Source organism: Ursus arctos, unplaced genomic scaffold (assembly GCF_023065955.2).
Source record: "Ursus arctos isolate Adak ecotype North America unplaced genomic scaffold, UrsArc2.0 scaffold_8, whole genome shotgun sequence".
NCBI lineage: Eukaryota > Metazoa > Chordata > Mammalia > Carnivora > Ursidae > Ursus > Ursus arctos.
The window spans coordinates 59,873,827-59,899,701 of NW_026623100.1; the positions used below are offsets into that span (position 1 = coordinate 59,873,827).

General features: G+C 39.9%; 1 protein-coding gene across 6 annotated transcripts in view; it reads right to left on the bottom strand.

The window, feature by feature from the left end:
• Positions 1–25,875, bottom strand: part of LTBP1 (latent transforming growth factor beta binding protein 1) — a 391,256-nt gene that overhangs the window by 251,601 nt on the left and 113,780 nt on the right. For all 6 annotated transcript variants that reach the window (XM_057309361.1, XM_057309360.1, XM_048222571.2 and 3 more), the window contains exon 4: positions 2,062–2,231. In XM_057309361.1, the coding sequence (XP_057165344.1) occupies positions 2,062–2,231 (170 nt within the window). The remainder of the gene's footprint in view (positions 1–2,061; positions 2,232–25,875) is intronic.

A 25,875-nucleotide genomic window follows, 5' to 3' on the forward strand; every position in this document is an offset into this window, starting at 1 on the left:
TCTTCCTATTGTTGTTCTTACTCAATTTTGCTATTTCCGTAACCTCATGGTCCTGCCAAATTACCTCTTTTTAAAACTTTCCCATTAGCCTTCCAGCTCTCAACAGAGTTCTGGGCTCAGCAAAAAATAGCCACATCTCCTTTCCTGGCCTTTCTATATGCCTATTTCAGTTAGTTCCTCGGCCTTTTTTTTTGAACAGCCACTAACTCCTGGGAAGTTTGAGCAGAGAACCCCATCACTGTGATTATATGTTAGTCTGAATTACTTTACTGGCTCTCAGCTATGGAAAAACGTTAAACCGAACAATTGGGAAAATAATGGCTGTTACTCCCAATTGTTTAAGGAAAGCCTTTTAATACTGACAGAAATAACATTTTAAACAGAATGGGTGGGACATTTATGGACAATACAGATAAAGTTCTCTTCCTGTCTTTCTAAAACATAATTTCATCTTCCAGAAGACCCTTCAACAAAGGTCTGAGAGTAAAATATACACCCATCGTGGGACCTGTCATTCCAGTAACGAATCAACGACAAACCAAAACCAGTCTCGTCTCTAGTCTTAATACCAGTGATTCTCAGACCACCTCTTCCTGATGCTTCCATATAGTTCAAAATTCTCTTCCTTACCAGGTTGATTAGAAACTTCCAAAAACTCTCCTCCCATCACATTCTAATTCTGGAAAGCTTCTACGAAATCCCTGATCTATATAAAAACCCAAGGAAATAATAAGTACCTCTTTGGAGTTATTTTTTTAAATTAAGATTAGAAAAATATATAGCCAGGGATATTCACACAGAACAGGTTATGAAGCACTTACACCAAAGGGTCTTTAAAAACAAGATGGACACCTCTATTGTTCTGCAAATGACTTAGAAGCATCTTGCCTAAAGGACAAGGAGATCATCTCTAGGATTTCTCCTTTCTTCCCTCTTGAAAATCCCCAGAGCTTGCTGTCCTCGTGGGCCCGATCAACGTCATCTCATCGAACTACTGCTCTGGGGAATCCAGGATGCTCAGGTCACTGAGCAGAATTTTCCCAAAAGATAAAAAATGCAATGGACAAACCTTACATGAGATACTCTTTTTGTTAAGTCACCAATTCTAAGGGAAAAGTCCATCACTCTAGAATGGTGACCCCCTCAGGGAGGTGGGGGTGGGCCCGGGGAAGCAAACCCACACCGATACAGACATCTGAACGGCCCAAGAGTAGTAAAAACTCTATCTCTCTTTGCACTCTTTTTGGTGGTGAAAGACACTCCTTTCCAACCTAACAACTGGCATTCTGTTTCATTACTTGTGGCGCAGGCAATCCGTCAACCTGAGACAGGGCAGGAAGCTGCTGGAAGGAGTGCGTGCGTCTAGCTCTCGGCTCTGAATGGTCTGTGCCTCCCTCCAGAACGTTTCCTCCAGATGCGGCCAGCAGACACTGTGTAATACCTAAACCACAAATCATCACATTCCCCACCCTTGGAGCCAGGGCTTGTCCGTGAGCTTCCCACATAGCAAGATACTAACCACGCTGGCCACTGATAGCTCTTTACAAATTCAGACTAAAGCTGGCCACACCATCTGCTCCGTATACTAAAGAGGGGACCTCGTATCATAAAAATACCACTGGAGGTGAACCTCAGAGAGTAATGCGGGGCATTTCAGACATTTCACAAGGCATGAATCCTGGCTAGCTTACTGAAGAAAATATTCTATCAATGTAAACATGTAGGGCATACAACTGTATCTAAGAGGAGAACAAGTAGGTCTCAGAGATGGAGCCATCCTGCAGAAACAGAATGACAGGCAGGTCACTTCACATTCTTTGCCAATATCCAAGGAAACTGCCTTTCCTCAAAATAAAGAAAACGGGCTGCTGTCTGGCTGTCTGGTTATTTTGGGCACCAGGGTGGGTTTGTTGTGTCTGGGTTGTTTCTGTTGTTGTTGTGATTGTTTTTACGGCTCTTAAGTTTTATCTACTGTGACACATGAGAGCCTCTAACGCAAATGAAGTCGTTCCACACAACAGTACTGTAACTTAGAAAAATCACTGACGGGGCGGTACTCACACTGAAACGGTGCCGAGACTTGACCCTGCCCGTGTCTCGAAGGGAATGAGCCTTCAGTGGACTGCTCCCCCGAAATCACCTTCTGCACGGCGAAGTACTTGGGCTTGAGCACGTATTCCTGGGTCTGGCCGTGATGGATCATCACATTCTGTGAGGAAAGGGGTGTCACTCTGGGAAGAAACAGAGTGGGGACAGGGAAATTAATTATGGATTTTTAAAGCTAAGACAGGGAAAATAAGAAATTACATGTAGAAAGGAAATGGACTCCACACAAGGCTCCATTTTCCCTTCAGATACTGTAGTTGACCATTTATAACACAAGGAACTAACCACTTACACTTAGAAACCTTAACACAGGGCGCCTGGGTGTCTCAAGTCAGTGAAGCATCCGACTCTTGGCTTGGGCTCAGGTCGTGATCTTGGGGTTGTGAGACTAAGTCCCGCATCGGGCTCCACACTCAGTGCAGTCTGCCTGTCTCCCTCTCTCTCTTCCCCTGGCTCATGCTCTCTCTCTCTCTGTGTGTGTCTCTTTAAAATAAATAAAACTTTAGGGAGGGAGGGAGGGAGGGAGGGAGGGAGGGAGGGAGGGAGGGAGGGAAGGAGGGAAGGAAGGAAGGAAGGAAGGAAGGAAGGAAGGAAGGAAGGAAGGAAAAGGAAGGAAGAAAGAAAGGAATCTTAACATAGGACTCTGCCTCTCTAGTCAAGACGCATAGGCTAAATAGGCCACCACAGGCGGATTCTCTCAGAGGATTCAGAGCACTGTTACCATAGCCTGTATGCAGAACACATGACATTTATATGTAAGAAAGACAATACACGAGCAGGTACGTATATTTGAAAACTGTATTTTGGGGCTCCTGGTGGCTCAGTCATTAAGGGTCTGCCTTTGGCTCAGGGAGTGATCCCAGGGTCCTGGGATCAAGCCCTGCATCGAGCTCCCTGCTGTGCTGGGAGCCTACCTCTTCCTCTCCCACTCCCCCTGCTTGTGTTCCCTCTCTCGCTGGCTGTCTCTCTCTCTCTCTGTCAAATAAATAAATAATCTTTTTTAAAAATAATAAATAAATAAAAATTAAAAGTGCATTTCATATATACTGAGAAGTAGGCAGTATTGGAAATGTGAAGACGGGAAAGGAAGAAAGAGAAACAGAAAGGGGGCTATGCAAGAAATCCCCACCTTGATCAGTTATGCAAAATCCACTGTTTACAATCAGACCCTGAACAGTAAATGGTGGGAACTTCCTAATGACAGAAGGGAAGATGGGCAAGCTCTTTGAGCCTCACCTTCTTAACCTTTACCACAGAACCTCTGTGACTCCTAAAAAATCTGGACACACACAAAAACTGGCAAAAAAGAATTTTTATTTTTATTTTTTAAAAATTTTTTTATTATATTACGTTAGTCACCATACAGTACATCCCTGGTTTCTGATGTAAAGTTTGATGATTCATTAGTTGTGTATAACACCCAGTGCACCATGCAATACGTGCCCTCCTTACTACCCATCACCAGTCTATCCCATTCCCCCACCCCCTCCCCTCTGAAGCCCTCAGTTTGTTTCTCAGAGTCCATAGTCTCCCATGCTTCATTCCCCCTTCTGATTACCCCCCTTTCTTTATCCCTTTCTTCCCCTTATTACTCAGCTATTAGAAAGAATGATTTCTCAACATTTGCTGCAACATGGGACGGCTCTGGAGGAGATAATGCTAAGTGAAATAAGTCAAGCAGAGAAAGACAATTATCATATGATTTCTCTCATCTATGGAACATAAGAACTAGGAAGATCGGTAGGGGAAAAAATAATTTTTAAAATTATCTTTTGAAATACAATTATGATAAGGAAGAAACATTCAACTTTTTCTAGTTAACATTTAAACATTTTATGCTGTATCTCATAATAATTAAAACTGTACTATTCTGGCCAAATGTTTTATAATAACTAGTTCCTAAGAATAATGACAATGGGAAGAATAACTCATTTCTTCAATGACACAAGTCAAGAACTCTGGGGACTCCTGAACACAATTGCTGTGTCTTCACCCTCTGGCCCAACCATTTTCTATGACAGTTCTCTTTTGTTACATGTAATGGAAACTGGTTTTTTTAAAGGAATTTTTAATTTTAATTCCAGTATAGTTAACATACAGTGTTATATTAGTTCTGGGTATTTTAACCAAACAATACAAAAACACTAATTCAAAGGGATACATGCACTCCTATGTTTATAGCAGCAAGAGCCAAGATATGGAAACAGCCCCAAGTGTCCATCGGTAGATGAATGGATAAAGAAGATGTCGTAATACATACACAATGGAATATTATTCAGCATGTTAACTTTAAAATAACAAGCTTTTGCCCAGATTTAATAATTCCCTGGGGAAGAGAACTAAAATCATTAGCTAAGCAAGACTAATAAATAATCAAACAATATAAAGAAGATACACCAACCAACTTCCAGAAAATGCTTAATTGCTGCTGAAACTAGTGGGGCAGAGCATTTCAGCAGCGAACTGAGTCTATGGAAGGAGACCTCTCCAGTATAACCTTGAATTTTATCGAATGTGGCACATTAAAGCCATCTAAACCAGTCAAAATATTTCCAAAGTATGATACTTGAACCTAGGAATGGTTGACTGGGATATAATCACATTGATAAGGTACCCCAAAGCCCCAAAGATTGTCCCTAATGAGGGATTCTAAACGAGAGGAAGAAATGACACTGTGACAGGTGAGTATGAAAGGTCAATTGTCAAGCCACCCAAAACACCACCACACAGTGCCTCATCTAAAGCAGGAACAGTCCTGAATAAAGTTAGCCTATTCGACTGACTCTAACTGGAGCTGATGAATGAGCTATTCTGTGAGACAGGGCGTCCATGAGAAATGAAGGAAGAGTCTGGGATGAAGAGTGCTTCCCTTTTAGCCAGCCAGGGACCTCGAACCACCATTCTAAAGCTTTAAGTTGCAGGAAAGCCTAGAAAAATCCACCCTGGGCCTGAGTTTTCCCAAACACAATTCCATGAAAGGGCACTCCCTCTATCACTAGACTAATGACTTAAATTACTAAAAGCCTAAGTAAGGCTTAATGTTGTAAACACTTTTGTTTTGATGATGTAAGTGTTGGTTTGAACTTTAAGTATGGTTGGGATTGAGTAGAAACTGTAACAGCTGGACACATCTGGTGGCGAGTGATAAGAACCGCAAGTCTATCCATCAGCCTCTTGAAAACGGGAAGCCCTTCTTCTCATCTCTGGGGCAACTCGTTCCCCAGCTATGCTGTCATCCTGTCACTATGCTGCTAACACCTGCTGGCAGGTGAACTCCTGTTCACAAGAGGACAGCATTGTAGCTCTGACCATTGCCAGGTAGGATGGATTCAGGGGGGGCTGGGGTGGGTGGTCTACCTCCTGGGCAAGGTCCTTCCCTCTCTCCCCTCTGAAGCAAGGAAGTGAGAGGCACCAAGAAATGAGCTGAAAGCTTGTATATGGGCTCCTTTTCCCTACAGCTAACTGGAAAGTAATGAACAAACAAGTAAGATGGGCTTACTAGGTCTCGAACTTGAACAACCAACCCTCAGCCATCACAGACTTAAGGGAATGAGCAATGAGTAAATGCTGGTGTAATGGTACTTAAGTCCTACTACAGTAGAACCACTCACCAAGTCACCAACATACTGCAGATAGGGAGCTACACCTGAGTTGTGCTTCCCCTTTCTCCATCGCCTTTCCTTTTCCCCCAATGCAAGCGTGTCAACACACAGGAATAGACTGAAGCCACTCTGCATGACAGCCCCACAGAGAAAGAAGCAAATCCATGGATGGTGGCACCACCAGGGGCAAATGGAGGAAACTGTGCAATCACTCATTTCACAAATACATGATTTGCATCCTCTTCTCTCTTCCTCCCTTCAAGGGTGGTGTTCATTTTTCCCTCTAATGTCACCATTCAGTTATTTCTACTCTGGAACACCGCTCAGCCTTACAAATATATATCCTCTTTAATTCTTCTCTTTTACCCAAGTATTTCAGAAATAATCGTTCTCCTTTCATTTCAATTGGGATTTTCTCTATTCTTCCCTCCTCCCGGGGTCGGGGTTGGGGGGAGGCTTAACTATCACTAGTGAATATCAGGTTTGTCAGAGCATTATAATTTTTTTAAAAAAGAGAACTAAAATATTTGAGAAAATTAAGTTAAGAATGAAAACTGTAGGACCTCTGGTTCAAAATGGTGTTTTTTAGGTACCTATATATCTCAACTTCCTCCAAAGATGCCCTTAAAATAAGAAATAAAAAAAGATTTAAATCCGAAGTTGACATTTGGCTGTTACACAACAGTATAGCCACACTAGTCATTAAAATATGGAAATATTCTGCTCTGATAAATAGCTGCTATCCCAAGGCCCTTACTGCCCCTCCCCCTCCCTCCACCGGGCCCCCCCAAGACATACATCCCTTCAATCCCGTAAATAAGGAGTTAACACTTGGCAGAGTTGGATCTCTAGGTCTCTGTTCCAGCATCCGTTCGGATTAGTCAATACCTGTGCCACACAGGGCACTAAATATGGTTTGTTGTACCCATTAATAAACACACGAGAGATATTTCAACAAATCTGTAAGATTCAAAGTGGATTGAGAAATGCTGACTGTTGTAGCAGCATGGAGGAAGCTGTGGCCTGAAAAATATTTTCCTAACTTCTTTTAGTTCAACCAGCAGTAAGAAGTCCATTTTACTTGGAGATCCAATTCACGTGTACATATGGGTCTGTGTTTTTACATAACTAAAACAAGTCTTATAAAACAATATTTACCCTTAGCATGTGTAGGACACTTTGAGATTTTGTCCTCTAATCTATTTTTTAAGTGACAGTCTTGAACCACTACATTGATTTCATGACTTCATGACTCCCTAATGGGTTGCAACCAGTAGGCTTAAGGGCACTGGTCATGAATCCCTCTGTGAGGGCACAGGCACAAAGGAGGAAACACAGAGGAGTTTTGGACCTGAAACCAAGTAAAGCAAAGGGTGATAAAAAGTAGGGCTGAACACTGGTGTCTTAACTAAAAATCATTATATAAAATATGGCAACTATCCTCCCCAACTCTAGCAAACAGAGCATCCAGACTTCTACCCTTCTCAGGGGGAAAAAAAAAAAAATTAGTACTCTTCTCTAAAAGAATGGAACTATGTTATATAAACCACAAAACTTACTGCTCCCCACTCCCAGAGTAAGACCTTCTCATCCTGGATTCCAGGTTCCCCTAGCTCAAAGACTTGTGTCCCATCTTTCCTCTAAAAAGACGCTTGCCAGGAAATCAGGAAGGCAGGGAGCTCCAGAAGAACGATCCCAGGGAGAAAAGGAATCACAAGAATGGAAAATACGACTGCAATTTTGGAGACACTTGACTATATGGTATAAATGCAACTGCTGGAAAGAAAAATGGAGACTACATTCAAATTTGATGCTAGGAACACTCTGCTTTAAGAAGCATGCATGAAAGAGAAGGAAAGATACAGAGAGAGAAATCCCAGCATTGAGGGGTACATCCATGAACAAAATATTACAAATGCTGTAACTCTCGGAAACAACTGCGTTACCAACTTTGGTGATATTAATATACAGAATTACCTAGAGAGGGTTGGAAGATCCTTGAAGAAGAGAAGAAGGGGAGGGAAGACTGGGAGAGGCACTGCCCTTACCTTATAAAATGCAAAGTCATCAGATAATATTCATGACCTTGATAGATGATGCTGAGAGAAGAAGAAATAGAAACATAAATGTGCTATTGGGGTGTACACGAGCTATGAAAATGAAATAATGATTTTGAGAGAAAGGATGGGGAGTAAGAGGTGAAGTAAATAAGCTAAATCTTCACCTCCTACAGCAGGAAGTATTTAGACAACATCTAAAAGGAACACATGAAGAAATGGCTGGGTGGAGCTAACTACCAGAAGGACTAATAGGACCTGAGGATTAAATGCAGGACAGATGGGGACAAAAGGAAAAGGACTCAAGTGACAATGAAGGTTTCAAGCCTGGTTGACCGGACAGGTATTTTTGTTCAAGGCCAAGGGGAAAAGAAACAGCAAAGAAGCATGAGTTACAGCAGGCGGAAGAAAGGGTCAGTCTGTGAGGACGATAATTATGCTGGAGACAGAACGTGGAGCAAGTCTCTGAGGGACAATTAGGGAAAGCCTCCAAGATGAGGAAAAGTGATGTTCTCAGAGGAGCCAACTTCTTCAAAGGCAAAAATGTTTCAGGAAAAAAAGATCACAGAACCACATGGTCTGGAGGATATTCACACTTAAGGGTAGGAACATAGTGAGAAAATGGGGGGAAATTAGGAGAAAAACAAGAATAACGTGGGTCCAGAAATGATAAATGGAAGAGAGTTCCTAGGAGGAAAGGAGAGAGGACCATCTGCCAACTGCAGCAGAAAAAGCAGGGAATGAAATGAGGAAAGGCCTCGCCTGGGTTGGGGAGCTCACTGGTACCATCCACGGTGCGTTTTCAGTAGTGACAGGAGTGTGGCTGCTGCGGACTATACACTTGATAGGTGGTGTGCTGTGACACATGGACCAGACAGACAAGGAAAAAGAGGCTGGAGCTTAGGGGTATGGCTGGCCATCCGGAGACCTGAATCCGTGGAAACCTCTGTATCTTTATAAGCAGAGGGGAAACAATCGCATACAACTTCTTTCCTTAAAAGAAAGGATTAGTCACACACTGTTTACACTGCTGCCTTCATAGTGGCAATTTTTGGCACACATATGGACTAAACTTTTCCATATTTCTACTAGATTCATTATTTGACCTGTGGAACGGGTGGGAGGATCTGGCAGAACACAAGCCCCTTTCCACTTAAGGAAAGAGCTTTGGACCTCACAGAAGGAAACCCCCAACAGGCCATAAAATGTTTCCCACAGAAGGCCAGTCTAACGCGATCCAAACCTTTCCCCTATGTGCAGCGTACTCAGGTTTGTAACCAAGACTAAGAGAAACCAGAAGGGGAAGAAAACAGAGCTAGAGGAGGAAGCCACGAAGGGTCATCTCCAGATTTTCAGGGCCAGTTTCTCCTGACAAAATCCAAGCAATCCTAGGTGCCTTGCATGGGTTCCAAGTTTTTCAGAAGCAAGGATACATGCTACTCAAGGAAAAGGTGGTGCACTCAAATACATGAGATGCCAGCTACGGTCTGATGCAGGAAACAGAGTTCTAGAGGCTGAGATGCACAGCAGGAAGGAACAAGAAAAAGTACGGCTAAGAAGAGGTCACAAGGCAGCATAACACACATGTAAAGGGAGACTTTCGTGGTGAGCCCATTCATACGGAATTATCTTTCAGACCCAAGGAAAGGTCATTAGGAGGTAAATGGTTGCTGATGAAGAGATCAAAGGGCAGCACAGACAGACAGCACAGACAGACTGCCAGTAACAGGATAAGGGAGAGCCAGAGTATGCCAGAACACAGACAGTGAAAGTAAAATGAAACAAGCAACCACGAAGTCTGGAGAACAGAAGGAAAGAAAAAAGTATCTGAAAAATCTAAGTGTAGGGAATAGACCAGTAGGGAATTGAGGAAATGAAATGAAAGAAGGTAGATATTGCCGGGGGGAGAGGGGATGTATGAAAAAAGAAGTAAACTTTGGTGGCCATCATTAATAAACATGGAAAACACAACCAAGTATTTTGGAAACCAATTTTCTTTGGCAAGTGGTTCTTTTCCTGGGAATGATTTTGCCCCCAGGGGTATTTGGCAACATCAGAGACATTTTCAAATGTTACAACTCAGACGTAAGGTGCTCAATCCTGTGGCGAGAAGCCAGGGAGCTACTGAATGTCCTGTAACATACAGGACAGTCCTCCACAAGAAGCAATTATCAGGCCCCAAATGTCAGTAGGGCCAAAGCTGAAAAACCCTGTTCCCAACATGTGCTACTATCACCACACGATTTTCATAGACGTGAATAAAGAGCACATGGCCTGTGGGAATGGCAATGAAAAGCTCTAGAGGAGATAAAAACTGCACAACCTCCTTTGTGTTTTGTAAGCCCTATGAGGCCAGGGACATAGCCCTGTACTCACGTTGCCTGGCTGGCAAACTGCAAGGGGGGCTAGCCTATCACTGAATATGGTATGGAATAGCAATTAAAAAAATCATTTACTAGAAGCCCTTGCAGGAACAGTATAACACAGAGTTGGAAAGAACTTTTTGTTAAACTGCTTAGCATGGGAAGGGAGCATGCCATGAAGGGACAGTGGAAAGAGTTGCCAAACTGCTTTCTGAGGCGGGCGAGTCCAATCGACCATACGTGTTTAGTTATGCTAAGAAGGTCACATGTGTTCGGGGCTTGGCGTGAACTGTCAGGGTAACAGACAAAGCTGAGTGCTGCACCTACAATTTCCCACATCTGCCCTGGCTTCAAATGGTCCTCCACATCTTCTCTAAAGAAATGCCTAATTTGAGGTGTCTCACAATTGGCCCCCAAGAGGGAACCCATGTCTCCACACAGCCCTGGTTAGGAGATATTCTTCTGAACATGACTGCTACATGAAAACATCCCAGGAATTCTCAACCCATCTAATCCCAAGTTCCTAGAGGAGGGGAAAATATAATCAAAGAGCTGTAATGAAGAGGAAACTTTAAGAAGCAGGGGGGAAAAGGCCTCCTCTTGGAAAGTTTAATGAAATAATCCCAACACTTCGGAAATAAAAAATGAAGCTGGCTGAAATTAAGTGCTTGGGGGAAAAAAAAAGGAAATGGCCTAAACAACTCAGTTAAAAACCAGAGCTTGCCAGACTGGTTAGAAAGCAAGACCCAACTACAAACTGCCTACAACAAACCCACTTTAACTATAAAGACAGACATTTAAAAGCAAAAGAATGAGAAAAGATTTCACATGTCCACATGAACCAGAACAAAGCTGGAGTGGCTAGGACTATGTTAATAACAGGCGGAGTAGATTTCAGAGCAAAGAATATTACTAAGGATAAAAAGGATCATTTCATAAGGATAAAGGATCAATTCATCAAGAGAACACAAGAATCCTAAACAGCTGTGCACTTGATAACAGAGCTTCAAAATATGTGAAGCAAAAACTGTTTAAAAAAAAAAACCATGAGAAACATAATTTTGTTGTTTTAGTTCCTGTTTCAATACCCGTTTTAAAAACTGACGGAACAAGTACATGGAAAATCAGTAAGGATATAAAACACTTAACACTATCAACCAACTTAACCTAATTGACATTCATAGAACACCCCACCCAACAACAGCTGAACACATGTTTTTCAAGTGCATACAGAGTATTTACCAAGATAGACCATAATTTGGGCATATAAAAAGTGTCAGTAATTTTTAAAGGATTTGAGTCATACAAACTATGTTCCCTGGCCATCGTGAAATTAAATCAGAAATCAGTAACAGAAAGATCTCTGGAAAATCCTTTAAATATCTGTAAATTATAGTTTAAAACCAAACTAGATTTGTGAACTTCAAAGCAACCAAAGGATTCACAGAACTAGAACTTTCCTAAAATTTGTATGGAACAGCAAAAGAGTCCAAATAGCCAAAACAACCTTGAAAAAGAAAAGCAAAGCTGGAGGCATCACAATTCTGAACTTCAAGTTATATCAGAGAGCTGTAGTGATCAAGACAGTATGGTACTGGCACAAAAACAGACACAAAGATAATGGAACAGAATAGAAAACCCATAAATAAACACACAACTGCATGGTCAATTAATCTTCAACAAAGCAGGAAAGAATAGCCAATGGAAAAAAGACAGTCTCTTCATCTTCAACAAATGGTGTTGGGGAAAAAGGACAGCAACATGCAGAAGAATGACACTGGAACACCTTCTTACACCATACACAAAAATAAATCCAAAATGTATGAAAGACCTAAATGTACGACAGAAACCAACAAAATCCTAGAGGAGAACACAGGCTGTAACCTCTTTGACATCGGCCATAGCAGCTTCTTACTAGACATGTCTCCTGAGGCAAAGGAAACAAAAACAAAAACAAACTATTGGGACTTCATCAAAATAAAAAACTTCTGCACAGCAAAGGAAACAATCAACAAAACTAAAAGGCAACCTACAGAATGGGAGAAGATATTTGCAAATGACATATCTGATAAAAGTTTAGTATCCAAAATCTACAAAGAACTTATCAAACCCAACACCCAAAAACAAATAATCCGGTTAAAAAATGGGCAGAAGACATGAATATACTTGTTCCCAAAGACGACATACCAATGGCCAACAGACACATGAAAAGTTGTTCAACGTCACTGATCATCAAGTAAATACAAATAAAAATACAATGAGCTATTACCTCATACCTGTCAGAATGGCTAAAAATTAACAACACAAGAAACAACAGGTGTTGGTGAGGATGTAGAGAAAGGGGAACCCTCTTACGCTATTGGTGGGAATGCAAACTGGTACAGCCACTCTGAAAACAGCATGGAGGTTCCTCATAAAGTTAAAAATAGAACTACCCTAAGATCCAGCAATTGTGCTACTAGGTAATTCGAAGGCATACATGCACCCCAATGTTTACAGATTATCTACAATAGCCAAATTATGTAAAAAGCCCAAATGTCCATTGAGTGATGAATATGGATAAAGAATATGTGGTATACATATATACAATGGAATATTACTCAGCCGCAGAAAAGAATGAAATCTTGCCATTTGCAACAGTTGGAATGGAGCTAGAGAGTATTATGTTAAGTGAAATAAGTCAGTCCAAAAGACAAATATCATGTGGTTTCATTCATATGTGGAGTTTAAGAAACAAAAGATCATGGGGGAGAAAAGAGAGAGGCAAACCAAGAAACAGACTCTTAGCTATAGAGAACAAACTGATGGTTACCAGAGGGAAGATGGGTGGGGGCTGAGTGACACGGTGATGGGGATGAAAGAGTGTACTTGCTGTGATGAGCAGGTGTTATAGAGAAGTATCAAATCACTATGTTGTACACCTGAAACCAATATTACACTGTATGTTAACTAACTGGAATTTAAATAAAAACTTAAAAAGATGAACAAGTCTTGGGAAATCTAATATACACCATACATATAGTATGGTGGCTATAGTTAATACTATGATATTTAATAGTTTAAATTTCCTAAGAAGGTAGATTGCAAGTGTTCTCCCCACAATAAAAGGTAACTTGTGAAGTAATAAATGTTAATTAGCTTGATTGTGTAATTATTTCACAATATATACACATATCAAACCATCCCATTATAGACCTTAAATATGTACAATTTTTGTCAACTATAAAAAAAAAAACAAAGGATCAAACAAGACATCAAAAGGAAGATTAAAAAATATTTTGAACTGAAAAATGAAAATACAACCTATACAAATTTATGGGATGCTGCTAAACCACTATCAAGGAGTAAACGTGTAGGGCTAAATACCTGTATTAGAAATGAAGGTCTCAAATCAATGACCTCAGCTTCCACACAGAGAAACTAGAAAAAAAACGAAATCCAAAATGGAGAGGAAAAAATAAAGGTCAGGGCAGAAATCAATGAAATACAGAAACGGAGAAAAATCACTAAACCCAAAAGCCGTCTGAGATCAGATAAAACTAGCTAGACTGGCTTAAAAAACAATACAAAAGATGCAAATTCTCACTATCAGAAACGGGAAGGGGGATGTCACTATAGACCCAAAATGTCAAAAGGTCTAATGGAATAATTTGAAGAAGCCCCCATTAGCCAAGGATGAAACAATTTTAGCACTGGTAAGAAAAAGTTATAGTTTGAAATACTCCACACATGTTTAAATACATCCATTCATTAAAAAAAAAAAAAAGTCATAAGTCAAGACGCCTGGGTGGCTCAGTTAACATCTGACTGTTGATCTCAGGGTCATGAGTTTAAGCCCCGAGTTGTTTAAAAAAAAAAAAAAAAAAAAGACAAAAAATTCTAACTCACCTTTGGAAAATGCTAGGTAATCAACTCATTTCAAAACTGGTCAATGAAAGGATAGAATCAAGCCTAGTATACCCTCACGTGATGGGTATTTTATATGTCAACGTGGAGGGTACTTTTGGATGAAATTAACACTTAAGTTACTGCACCACGTAAACAGATGACCCTTCATAATGTGGGTGAGTTGAAGGCCTCCCTAGCTAACAGCAAACTCTTAGCAGCAGGATCAACTTTACCTGCACACGGGTTCTCCTGGGTCTACACCTGCTGGCCCGCACCAAAGACCTGGACTCACCAGACCCCATAATCACATAAGCCAATTCCCCATCAATAAATCTCTTTATACATACACACATCCTTGCTGGTTCTGTTTCTCTGGAGAAGCCTAATATGCATACTACCTTCCCTATACAAACTGAACCCCAGCCAAATAACTGAGGAAGGGAAGTAAAAAAGGAACGGAATTAAAACACGCTTGTTTGCAAGCCCTTATAGAACATAGGTGCTGATCATCAATGGCTGCTAACATCACAAAGAGAGACAACATGTTCCCCTTGAGGCAAGAGCAGCACCCTACTTATGAAGAAGTCCAATCAAAAATCAAACTTGAATCTGACCAAGCCTCTAGATCTATACACATTTATAGGAAATTTATTGGGGCAGAATACATGTTAGCATCACAGGGGTACAATCAACATAATCGATAGTTTCTTCAAGAAATTTCAAGTAAAAAGAGGGAAGATTAAAAGATTTTAGAAATATAAATCTATTACAAAGGATGAACATTGTTTTTGATCCTCTTGGGAACAAGTAGGAAGTATTTATGAAACATTTGGGGAAATATAGGTACTTGGATTTTTATTGATATTATTTGTTTTGGGTAGGCTAATAATCTTGCAGCTACTTATTAAGGGCCCGTATCTTTTACAGATACATGCTGAAACATTTATAGATTGATTTCTAAATAATCAGAGGCAGGCAGAGAAGCAGACTCAGTATAAACAAAACAACTAACTTTTTGAGTTGTTAAGCATCAAAACAGGTGCACGGATATTGTGAGGTTTTTTTTTTATACTATGTTCTCTGTTATTTTTGTGTTTAAACTACTCTATAAGTTTACAAAATATAAATATTCTACAACAATTACCTTTTGTGATTTTTTTAACGTGCATCAAATCATGTATTTACAAGTACTCTGGAAAGGAGAAAAGACTCTATGAGTAAGATAGCAATATTACTTATTCACAAAAAGAAAAAAGGAGACCAATAAACAGTGAGAGGAAAAAAGGATGAAATAGGAAATTTCAGCAACGCATATCATCTCTTTCCTTCTATTGTTAATTATGGAAGCTGCACGCTAATAAGGCAGATATCCACATTTGCCAAGAATGAGGTAACTATTTAACAGCCCTGAAAAACCCAGAAGACAAAAATCATCAAAACCTTGAACTCAATTAAGTTATTTAGCAAGTAACTATGGAAAGAAATATTGTTAATATCTAAAGTCCTTAGTTTTGTCAAAAATGAGCTGCCACATTTGGTCACTTGGGACAATGTCCCTGAATACAAACTAAAAAGGAACTGTAGTCATCTATTTATCTGAACTAAGAAAGGCCAGAGGAAACCTAACTAAATACAGTCCAAAAAAATTCCAAAATGTAAACAATAAGGCTTCTACCCTACTGGGGAACTGTCAGCTGCAAGGCTTTTTAGTCAAATTTTAGGAACCAAATCCTGACTCTACTACTTACCATGGGAAGGAAGGGGAGAATCACCTCAATTTCCTCATTGTAATCTAAGGGTAATAACATCCACCTCATAAAGTTAACATGAAGACAAACACAAAACGTGATTTTTTTTTTTTCTGAAATGCGTGGGAATACCTAGCACAACACCTGATACACCCACAAGGGTGTTCAATTCTTTCTTTCTTCTCCACCAGGGAAGGAGGACAAAAACAGAACTTCACCCCTCTGGTTATATTAGAGTTCATATTCAGAAATGACTCAAATGTACAGTTAAGAGAAAAGCAGCATTTGTTTCAAAGTTTTATAAGTAACTTGAGATTTTTTTTAAAAAAAAGACTGTGAGTTCGGAATTTACAGTGCCATTCAACAACCTTAAGGTCAGTTGTCCTTACTGACACACTTACAAAGGAAAGCCCTCCATATGTTTGCAATAGTCAAGGAACCCAGCACCACAGCTGCTATGAAATACAGTTGGGCAGTTTCTCAAAAAAACTAAACATAGAATTACTGTATGATGTAGCAATTCCGCTCCCAGGTATAAACCTGAAACGACTGAAGGCAAGGACTCAAACAGATAACTGTACACCCATGTTCACTGCAGCATCATTCATAGTAGTCAAAAAGGTAGAAACAACCCAAGATATGCCCTTCACATACGAATGGATCAACAAATTGTCATATACACACACGATGGAATATGATCCGACTCTACAAAGGAATGAGGTTCTGACACGTGCTGTAATGTGGATGAACCTAGAAAATGTTATGCCAAGTGAAATAAGCCAGATTAAAAAGGACAAATTTTGTACCTTTTATGAGGTACCTAGAATAGGCAAATTTAGAGACACAGAGTAGAATGAATAGGCACAAGGGATGAGACTTTTGTTTAATAGGTACAAAGTTTCTGGTTTGGGGTGAGGAAAGTTTTGGGAACAGACAGTGATGATGGTTGTACGACGCTGTGAATGTAATTAATGCTAATGATTTTTACACTTAAAATGGTTAAAATGGCAAATTTTGTTATCTATGTTTTACTGCAATTAGGAAAAAAAAACTTACGTAATAAAGATCCCAGATCCATTACTAAAAAAAATAAAATAAAATAATAGCACTACAGTCAGAGAGGAAGGAAGAAGGCAGGTTTCTTAGCCTCTGACCTCCAGCCTCCAGTATTTCTGGATAATATAGCAGTAAGGCATCCATCTCAGCAAATTCCAGGTATGTTCTTGTCCCCTTTGGGCCAACTGTTTAAGACACCAATTCTATGTAATGACCAGGTATATGGTTCTGTCCCCCATGTTATCACTTCAATCTTTTTTTCCTCCTGCTTTCTGACACTCTTCACTTGAGTAGCCACTCCTTGAACCCACTGAGATTTCAGCCTCTGCAGCCCTAACACTTTACATTCTCCAGTGACCCTCCTCCTACAGCAATGAAGGAATTTAACATCCTGTTTGCCAGACATGGGAAATAACCTCTATCCACTTGCCTGGGAAGCCTTTCATACTTAATTGTGCTCATTCTCCAAATTCTTCTCCCCAGCATTGTTGTAGCTGTTGTATTTACATGATTTTTTTTAGTCAACTCTCCATCACGGACCCTAGTGGCAGCAAGAAGAGACATTCATGGTTTTTGGTTTTGGATGCTAACTTCATATATTCCCTCTCATTACCTGTAAACTTGGAAAAATAGAACAGATAGTAGGAACATGTCAAACAAAACTGTTCTTTCTCTATTTCCCCCTTCCTAATTACCAACATCTTTCTTACACTGAGCTCTTTCATAGGCATCTAGAGAGTGTCAAGGACAGATACAATGGGTACAAGGATCCAAGAGCTCACTTCTCCAGGGCAAGGTATTCACTGTGTTCAAGATGGACGAAGGATCAACAGCACTGAATCGGATTTGGTAAATTAAAATCATACTTCTGCCTGTGCCACTGATTCTGTGAGCCAAGCATCAGATTGCTATCTCAGTTTCCTCATCCATAAAGCAGAGGGGTCTATGCGACAACCTTCCAAGTTCCCCCAGCTCTGAAATTCAGTTATAAACACATCAACAACCCTAACTCCAAAACTATTCTCTAGTCACATTAAGAACTATTTCACATGGCATGTATTTGTTTTTAATGTAGTGTACCTTTAGGTATCTGTTCAAGTAGAAAGAGAATCTCACAGCATTTTATTTCCCCACATTCAAACTACATAAAAAAGAAAATTCTTTCAATTTTTAAGGTGAATGCAATAAACCCTGTTTTCCCCAAATGGTCTTGTTTTTTTCTATTACAATTGCTGCTAAACTAGGTCACCTAAGTAATAAATATTGAAAGCATTTAACCAAATTCAAACATCTGTTCCAATCCTCTTTTAGGGCTTGATCCAACAGAAACAAAATACCCACTGCCCTACAGAACCTGCAAGATCCACACTGCTGGAAAGGTTGGGGTTTTTCCTAAAACCAATATACCTGGTGAAAAAAATATGCCTATTTCAATATGTCTGGAGAGCAGTGAGTACAAAAGTATATGAGAAGCAGCAAAATCCAACCAAGTAAATCATGCCACAATGGATCTTCCTGTGCTAAAACAAAAGAACTCATAAACTTCGGCTGGTAGGTATCCAACCGAAGGCCTGGCTTGGTAAGGTCTATTCAGAGAATGTGATGAAGGAAGTGCCTCTCCAACTCCCATATACACTAAGAGAGCTCTGCTCTGAGAGTAGCTGCCCCATTTTCCACTGGAATTTCTAAGCCAATAACTCAAATTTGACTTCGGGGAAAATTATATTGAGTTTAAGAAATAAAAATGGTTTGTATATAAAAAGACACTTTTATAGAAGTTATTAAACACAAGATTAGAAAAAGTATCTGCAAGGCACATAGAAAATAAGCGTATTAGATATAGAGATCTCTTTTAAATTAACGACAAAACTGGTAGCCCAACAGGAATGAAACAAAACCTGGTAGGAAAATAGACAAGGGATATGAATGGGCAATTTACTGAAGAGTAAAAAGAAAAATTTAACTAGAAAGGGGGGGAGGGACAGAGAGAGAGGGAGAGAGAATCTTAAGCAGGCTCCACACCCAGCACCCAGCCTGACATGGGGCTCGATCTCATGATCCTGAGATCATAACCTGAGCCGAAATCAAGAGTCAGACCTTAACCGACTGAGCCACCCAGGTGCCCTGAAGAGTAAATCTCAAACACGGTTGCATCTCAACCACACCAGTGATACAAACTTAAAATTGCTTTTGACATCTACTTTGCTAATTTTTTCAAATTACCAAAATTTGGAAGAAAAAATGACAGAATTCCTGCTGACAGGAATATAAAGCAAAAGAGGATACTCTGAGGATCACTGGTAGAAATATGAACTGTCACAGAATTTGCAAATCAATCTAGAAAAACCTAAATTCAAAATGAGTATACCTATTGACCTAGTAATCACATTCTTTATGAATTATTTAAAGAAAATAAAAACCTAAGATGTAAGGGTATACTTGACATGTTTATTGAAACACTGTTTATAATAGCAAAAAAAAAAAAAATACTGGAAACAAACTGCCCATTAGCTGAAGAATCATGTAATAAATCAGAACATTTATAATACGGAATATTATAACAATTAAAAGGAGTTATATCTATGTTATGAAAGAGTTTCTATGATTTCTTTTAAGTGAGAAGATCATGATTCAGAAATATTTATGTATTATGTCTCTGTGGTTTATTAAGCAATTAAAAAAAAAAGCTACGCATGACTATATGGGCATAAGAAATACAGAAGACTGCCCTCCAGATTATTATTACTTATTTGTGGAAGGGAAGGGGTACTGTTCAAGTGGGGTAAGTTTTAACATGAACACTCCATCAGGCAGGTTTCGATCACCCAGTTACTCACAGAGTCTACCGAATTATGAATCTGTAGAATCTACAGACACATAGATTAGCTCTGGCTCTTGCTTCCGCAAGGACCAGGTTATCAGCACACTCCTCTCCCCTCTTACCCTCTCAGAGTCACCAAGTTAAAAAAAGTAACTCTCACTGGGGCGCCTGGGTGGCTCAGTCTGTTAAGTATCTGACTTTTGGTTTCGGCCCAGGTCATGATCTCAGGGTCGTGAGATTGAGCCCCATGTTGGGCTCCCAGCTGGGTGCAGAGTCTCAGAGTCTTCCTGGCATTCTTTCCCTCTTCTCCCTGCTCCTCTGCACCCACCCCGGGCTTGTACACACACACACACACACACACACACACACACACACACACACACACACACGTGCTCTCTTTCTCCCTCTCAAATAAATAAATAAAATCTTAAAAAGTAACTCTCAGAAGTTAAACATTTTTAAGTTTTTATTTAAATTCCAGTTAGTTACCATACACATAATATGAGTTTCATGTGTACAAAATAGGGATTCAACACTTCATACAACACCTGCTGCTCATCACAAGTGTAATCAAACAGATCAATGAAACCAGGAGCTAGTTCTTTGAAAAAATTAAAATTTATTTTAATCTGCTCCTTGCAACTACTTCCTGTCCTTTTTAATATGTGATCAATCTATACCTGCTACCACCACTTCTTTCTCTTTCTTAATCTGACTTTCACATTATCTTCTAAATGCTTGCTCCCAAACAATCCTGTGAGCATGATCCTGTGAATACACAACACATTAAAACACTCTGAAAAGTGAGGAGTGGGGCACCTGGGTGGCTCAGTCAGGTAAGCGTCTGCCTTCGGCTCAGGTCATGATCTCAGCGTCCTGGGATTGAGCCCTGCATCAGGCTCCCTGCTCCTCGGGGAGCCTGCTTCTCCTTCTGCCTGCTGCTCTCCCTGCTTGTGCTCTCTCTCTCTCTCTCAAATAAAAAAATAAACTTTTTAAAAAAACCTCTGAAAAGTAAAGGCACCATAAAAATGCCATTGGTACCTCATCCTTGCAAGAATAAACTTCACGGATCTCACTACCTTTGAAATCCTTATAGCACTTGGAATATATATAAAAATGTAAGACTTTAACATCTACATATATAATAAATCCCCACGCTATTATACTCAGTTCCCATCTGATATCATTTCCCTGCAGCCAGAAGAACTTTCCTTAGAATTTTTTGATGTACCAATCTACAGCAAATGGTCCCCATTTTCATTTTTCTGAAAATATCTTTATTTCATCTTCGTTTGTGAGTTTTTCTTTGAGCATAAAATTCCAAGTAGATAACTGAATTTTCCAGCACTTGAAAACTGTTTCACCATTTTATAATCTCCGTTGTTCCCAATGAAGGTGACCCATCATTTATATCATTGTTCCACAGTATATATCTTATACTTTGTCTGCTTTCCCGATTATCTTTTATCTTTCATTTTCAGCTGTTCTACTCAGAAATGCCTTAGGTGTGGTTTTCTTTGTATTTACCTTGAGTCATTAGTTCTTCAAACCTCTTTCCTGCCACATGCTCTCTCTTCTTGCCTTCTGAGATTACAAATATATATGTATTATTTTATTCCAACAGTACTGAGACTTTCCCTTTTTGATTTCTCATTTTTCCCTTTTCTCCAGGTAGGGTAATTTCCTTTCATCTTTGATCTTCATCCTATTTCCACTTTCATGTTTCCTATGTTTCTATTAAAATTCCCCACCTATTGTTTCATTATGACATTTGAAGTTGAAAATATTTACAACAGCTGCTTTCAAAGTCCTAGTGCATGAATTCGAACATCTTAGTCATCTTGGGGTTGTTTTCTACTGACTGCTTCTTCTCTTGACAGAGTCATATTTCCTCTTTTTTTTCTCATGATTGGTATTATGGAAAGAATATTATGAATATTATGGTGTAGAGACTATCTTGTTCTGAAGAATTTTGGCCAGACAGTTACTTGGCTAGATTCAAACTCCAAATTCTATTTCCCTATGGTGTGCACTGGCTGGAACAACTCAGTTCCTTCAGCCTTCCAGCTTTTGCATTTCACTGGGAACTGTAGAGTCTCCCCCATGGATCAGCCAGGAATTTGGGCAGAGTCTATATACAGATGTTGGGGCTTCCCCTACTGTGGCTCCCTCCTTTCCTGGAAGTGTCTCACTTTGCAGTCACTCTGGCAGTCACAAATGCCATTCATCTCCTGACTCGAGTCAGTAACTGCCACTTTCGGCTCTAGGTCTAGCCACCTCATCCTGCACAGACTGGGGAATGCCTTCAGGCAACAACAAAACATATAAATGTTAACTTTACCCAAATGCAATTCACTGCTTTTAAGAATCAACATCTCTCCACTTCATCTACTTTCAACTGTTCTCTGGTATCGTCAAGTAATTGATGTTATATTTTACCAAGAGTTTATAAATGTTATCTGCAGGAAGCTTAGTCTGATAAAAAGCTTATCACTATCACTATCACCAGAATAAAAACCTTCCCCATCTATATTTTAAAAACATGCTTCTTTCAATCAAGATCACTAATATTTTACATGGATATGTTTAGTTTTTTTTTAAAGCACAGAATAGATATATTTCCTGTTAATTTTTAAGTAATCAGATTACCTAAGGAATGAAGATCTTAGTTTTCAGTTTCATAGCAACTATTTGCTTACATTAGTACAAAAGCATGGGGTAAAATTTGGAAACGATCACATGCATGTTTACATTTGGTAATGAAATTTATTTTTAAAGAGGAGAAAAAATATGTCCTCTTTAGAAAGGCAGACAGAGGTAGTTTTTTTCCATTTGGAAGACAGCATTACCTCGCACATTAGCTCAGAAAACCATGAGGTTTATTATCATGTGCAATGCAACTCAGGAAAGCAGTATGTTTGCCAAGGCCAGCAGGATTCATCACATTTCTGGCAACTGGGGAATTTGTAAAATCTAACTCACTGAACAATAAAATAACATCATTATGTGGTACTCACTGAGCACGACAAGCCAATTACAGTAAATGGCTTTATGTAATTCCCCAGACTGAATCTGCAATTCATGTGATAACGGTCTGGTATTCTACACTCTGCAAGAAGGCCAGTTATAACTTCATTGATGAAAAACAGTATTCAGACAGCTAAAAGAGACTTGGATATCATCTAGCCCAATCATGTCATTATACAGATGGGGACACTGAGGGCCAGAGTAATTAAGTAACTTACTCAAAATCAAAAAATTAACTCTCAACAATGGCAGAAACAAGTCTAGAGCCAACTGCTTATTCCAGTATTTTCCACTATTTGTCCTAGATCCAGAAAAAAAAAAGGAAATTAGCAAAACGAATTTTTTTTTTACATATGAAAGATATAGAGGTAAAAAGTTTTAAGGGAGGAACAAACAAAACCTCCAAATTTTTACTCTCACTGCTTGGCGAGATTAGATATTTAACCTTCTTATGCCTTTTAAGAATCCAAACAGCAAAATACACTTACCCCCAAAAGAGTTGTCTTACAGAAATATCAATAAAAATAACTACAAATAGCTTGTAAACATGAATAACTGGAAAATTGTTGGTCATTAACTTACATCACTCACCCACTACCTTTTATCGCCAGAACCCATGCATCCCATTAAAATCTCTTTCCACATCTTTCAGTCCCACATTCAACTACCCATGTGGGGTCTGGGAAATGCTGAGTTCTAAATCTGCATTTCCACAAACGCCAAGTGATTGATCACCATTGTTGTCACTTCTGTAACAGGGCTCTTCCATGGAGTTCCATGAGTTGCCTTCTAATAACTGCAGCTTCGTAATCATTTCTCAACAGAAATAATTGCATTTTTTTAAACCAAAACAAGAGTAATCGTGTGTGCGTGTGTGTGTGTGTGTGTGTGTGTGTGTGTGTTTATTACACCAGTTGCCTGAGTTCTTAAGAAAGAAATCAAGAGAACAATTTGGAAACATTTACACTGGCAAACGCAGAGCCCATGAAGGTAAAACATTTTTAAAAAAATATTTTGAGCAGGCCTATCTTAGCTGCCAAAAAAAGAAAAAAAAAAAACTGCCAAGAAACTGTTTCAAAATGCTTGGATTGTTCTGTCTTTTTTTTTTTCCCTCCCAACTGTTTCCACCAGGCAGTAAATAAAATCCCAGAGTCCTTAGGCAACAGTCTATCTCCCTGAGTAGGAGGGAGACCAGGAGCAGAAGAATATGGAGGGGAAAGAAGGGGAAGCCAAAAACGTTTGCATTTAACCATCTTAACTGCTGTAAACCAAATATTTGATTTTGGTCACTTATTTCCCTTTGAAAATACATGCACATGAAACAAAGGTCTGATTCAAATATAGGAGGGACTGGTGAGAACGTTATGAGCAAAATGCTAGTTTGGTGAAAGGTGTGTTCCACTTAAGAGAATGTCTGCTGGAATGGGTGTGGGTACCATGTGATTTTCTAGTGCTTTGGATGCCCTGTGGGGTGGTCTCCTTCTCTAACCCCTTAGATTTCCTACCCTCCACCTATGACAGGAATCAAGGAAATATAAAATTAGAAGTGACTGACATCTTCCCACTAAGAAGGAGCAGCCCAGGTCTCGAAAGTAGCCCCAGCAGGCGGGTGGGATTTATACAAGAAAGGACAGAATGCACGAGCAGCAAACGGGCCCACAAAGGGGAAGAGAAAGGAGAAGAGTTTCAGAGTTTAGGGTCTTGGGAATGGGGGCTCTTCAGGGGTAATTCCTGTGTGCAGAGAGCAACAGTCATGGTGAGAGAAGATTGCAAGCTTTTCTGTGGCACTCAGGAGCTCATCAAATACTTGATGAAGTATTTAAACAAAAACTAAAGACAAATTACTTATGTTTCCCTATGGCTAAAACTCCACCCATGAAATATCTCTCTGCTATTTATTCCTCCATGGAAAATACTTTTATCCCGTTGTTTGTATGTAATATGGATGATGAGAGCATGGAGTCAAGAGTCAGAAGAAATAATCCAAAGTCTTAAAGTCCAGAGTTGTCAACACCTCCACTGTAATCCTAAGTTTTTTTTTTTTTTTTTGCACTTCAAAACACAAGCAGTAAGGTTTGTGAATTTTACAAGTTCAAGTTCTTTTTTTTTTTTTTAAGCATATAGAAGTTTATTGACTACAACACAAGGGAGCAGAGGGTCAGGACAGCAGAGGAGAGGCTGTCTGCCTACAAGTTCAAATGCTATTAGACAAGACTATCTTTCCCATAAATTTGCTTAAAACAACAACAAAAAAACCTCCACATTATCCTGACATGCCATACACTGTGCGAGATCAAACCCAGTAAAGACTAGATCCTCTTCATGGGATAACTGGCAGATAGGTGGGCTTTGGATGAGGGGAATCTGAGTCCCACAGAATTGCACAACTAATTACGTATGTATGTATTTTTGTGTTTTGGGCAATTTAAGAGGTCAATAATTTCAAACACCCACACACCCACACACACTCATACACACCTGGTACTACTACTACCACTTCAGATAACCTGCTACTTTAAGTCCCTTACATTACAGATGAGAAACCTGAGGTGCACCAAGAATGACCTCTGTCCACAGTCACATAGCTAGAGGCTCCCCACGCCTGGCCACTGTGGTTTTGGGGAGCTAGGGGTGGCATGAGGACTTCCTTCTCATGGCATCAGGGGAAGCCCAATCAGGACATGTTGGAATAAACAATCACACTGCAAGTCAATATCCAAACAGCATCAAGGAAAGTTTGGAAAGCTTTCCCTTTCAGGGTTCTGGAAGCAGATTCAAAAAGTAGACTGGAGATTGAAAAATCCAGACCTGTGGAGACACAGATGGGGCGGAGACTCAGAACACAGAGCTTCCTTCTGCTGCCAGTCAGGCTCCCGGGACCAGGGGCTCTTGCCACTTATTCCTCTTTGTTTTCCTACTCTGCTTGTTACCTGGGTAAGAGCAATGGTTAGCTTCCACCTAGAAGCATCCACCTAGAAGCATCCATAAAAAAGATGAAGATAAGCTGGAAGTGGTGATGGGTGCAGAGACGTTCACAACAAACAGCCCGGTGTAAGAATCCTAGCTCCTCCAGCCACTGGCTGAGTCATCTAAGCAGTTCTTTCTGCCTCTGAGACTCCACTGCCTCATCAGTAAAACCAGGAGCACCCAGAACACACATGGGCTCTGTTACTACTAGGAGCAACACAGTATCTGTCCCAAAGGAGC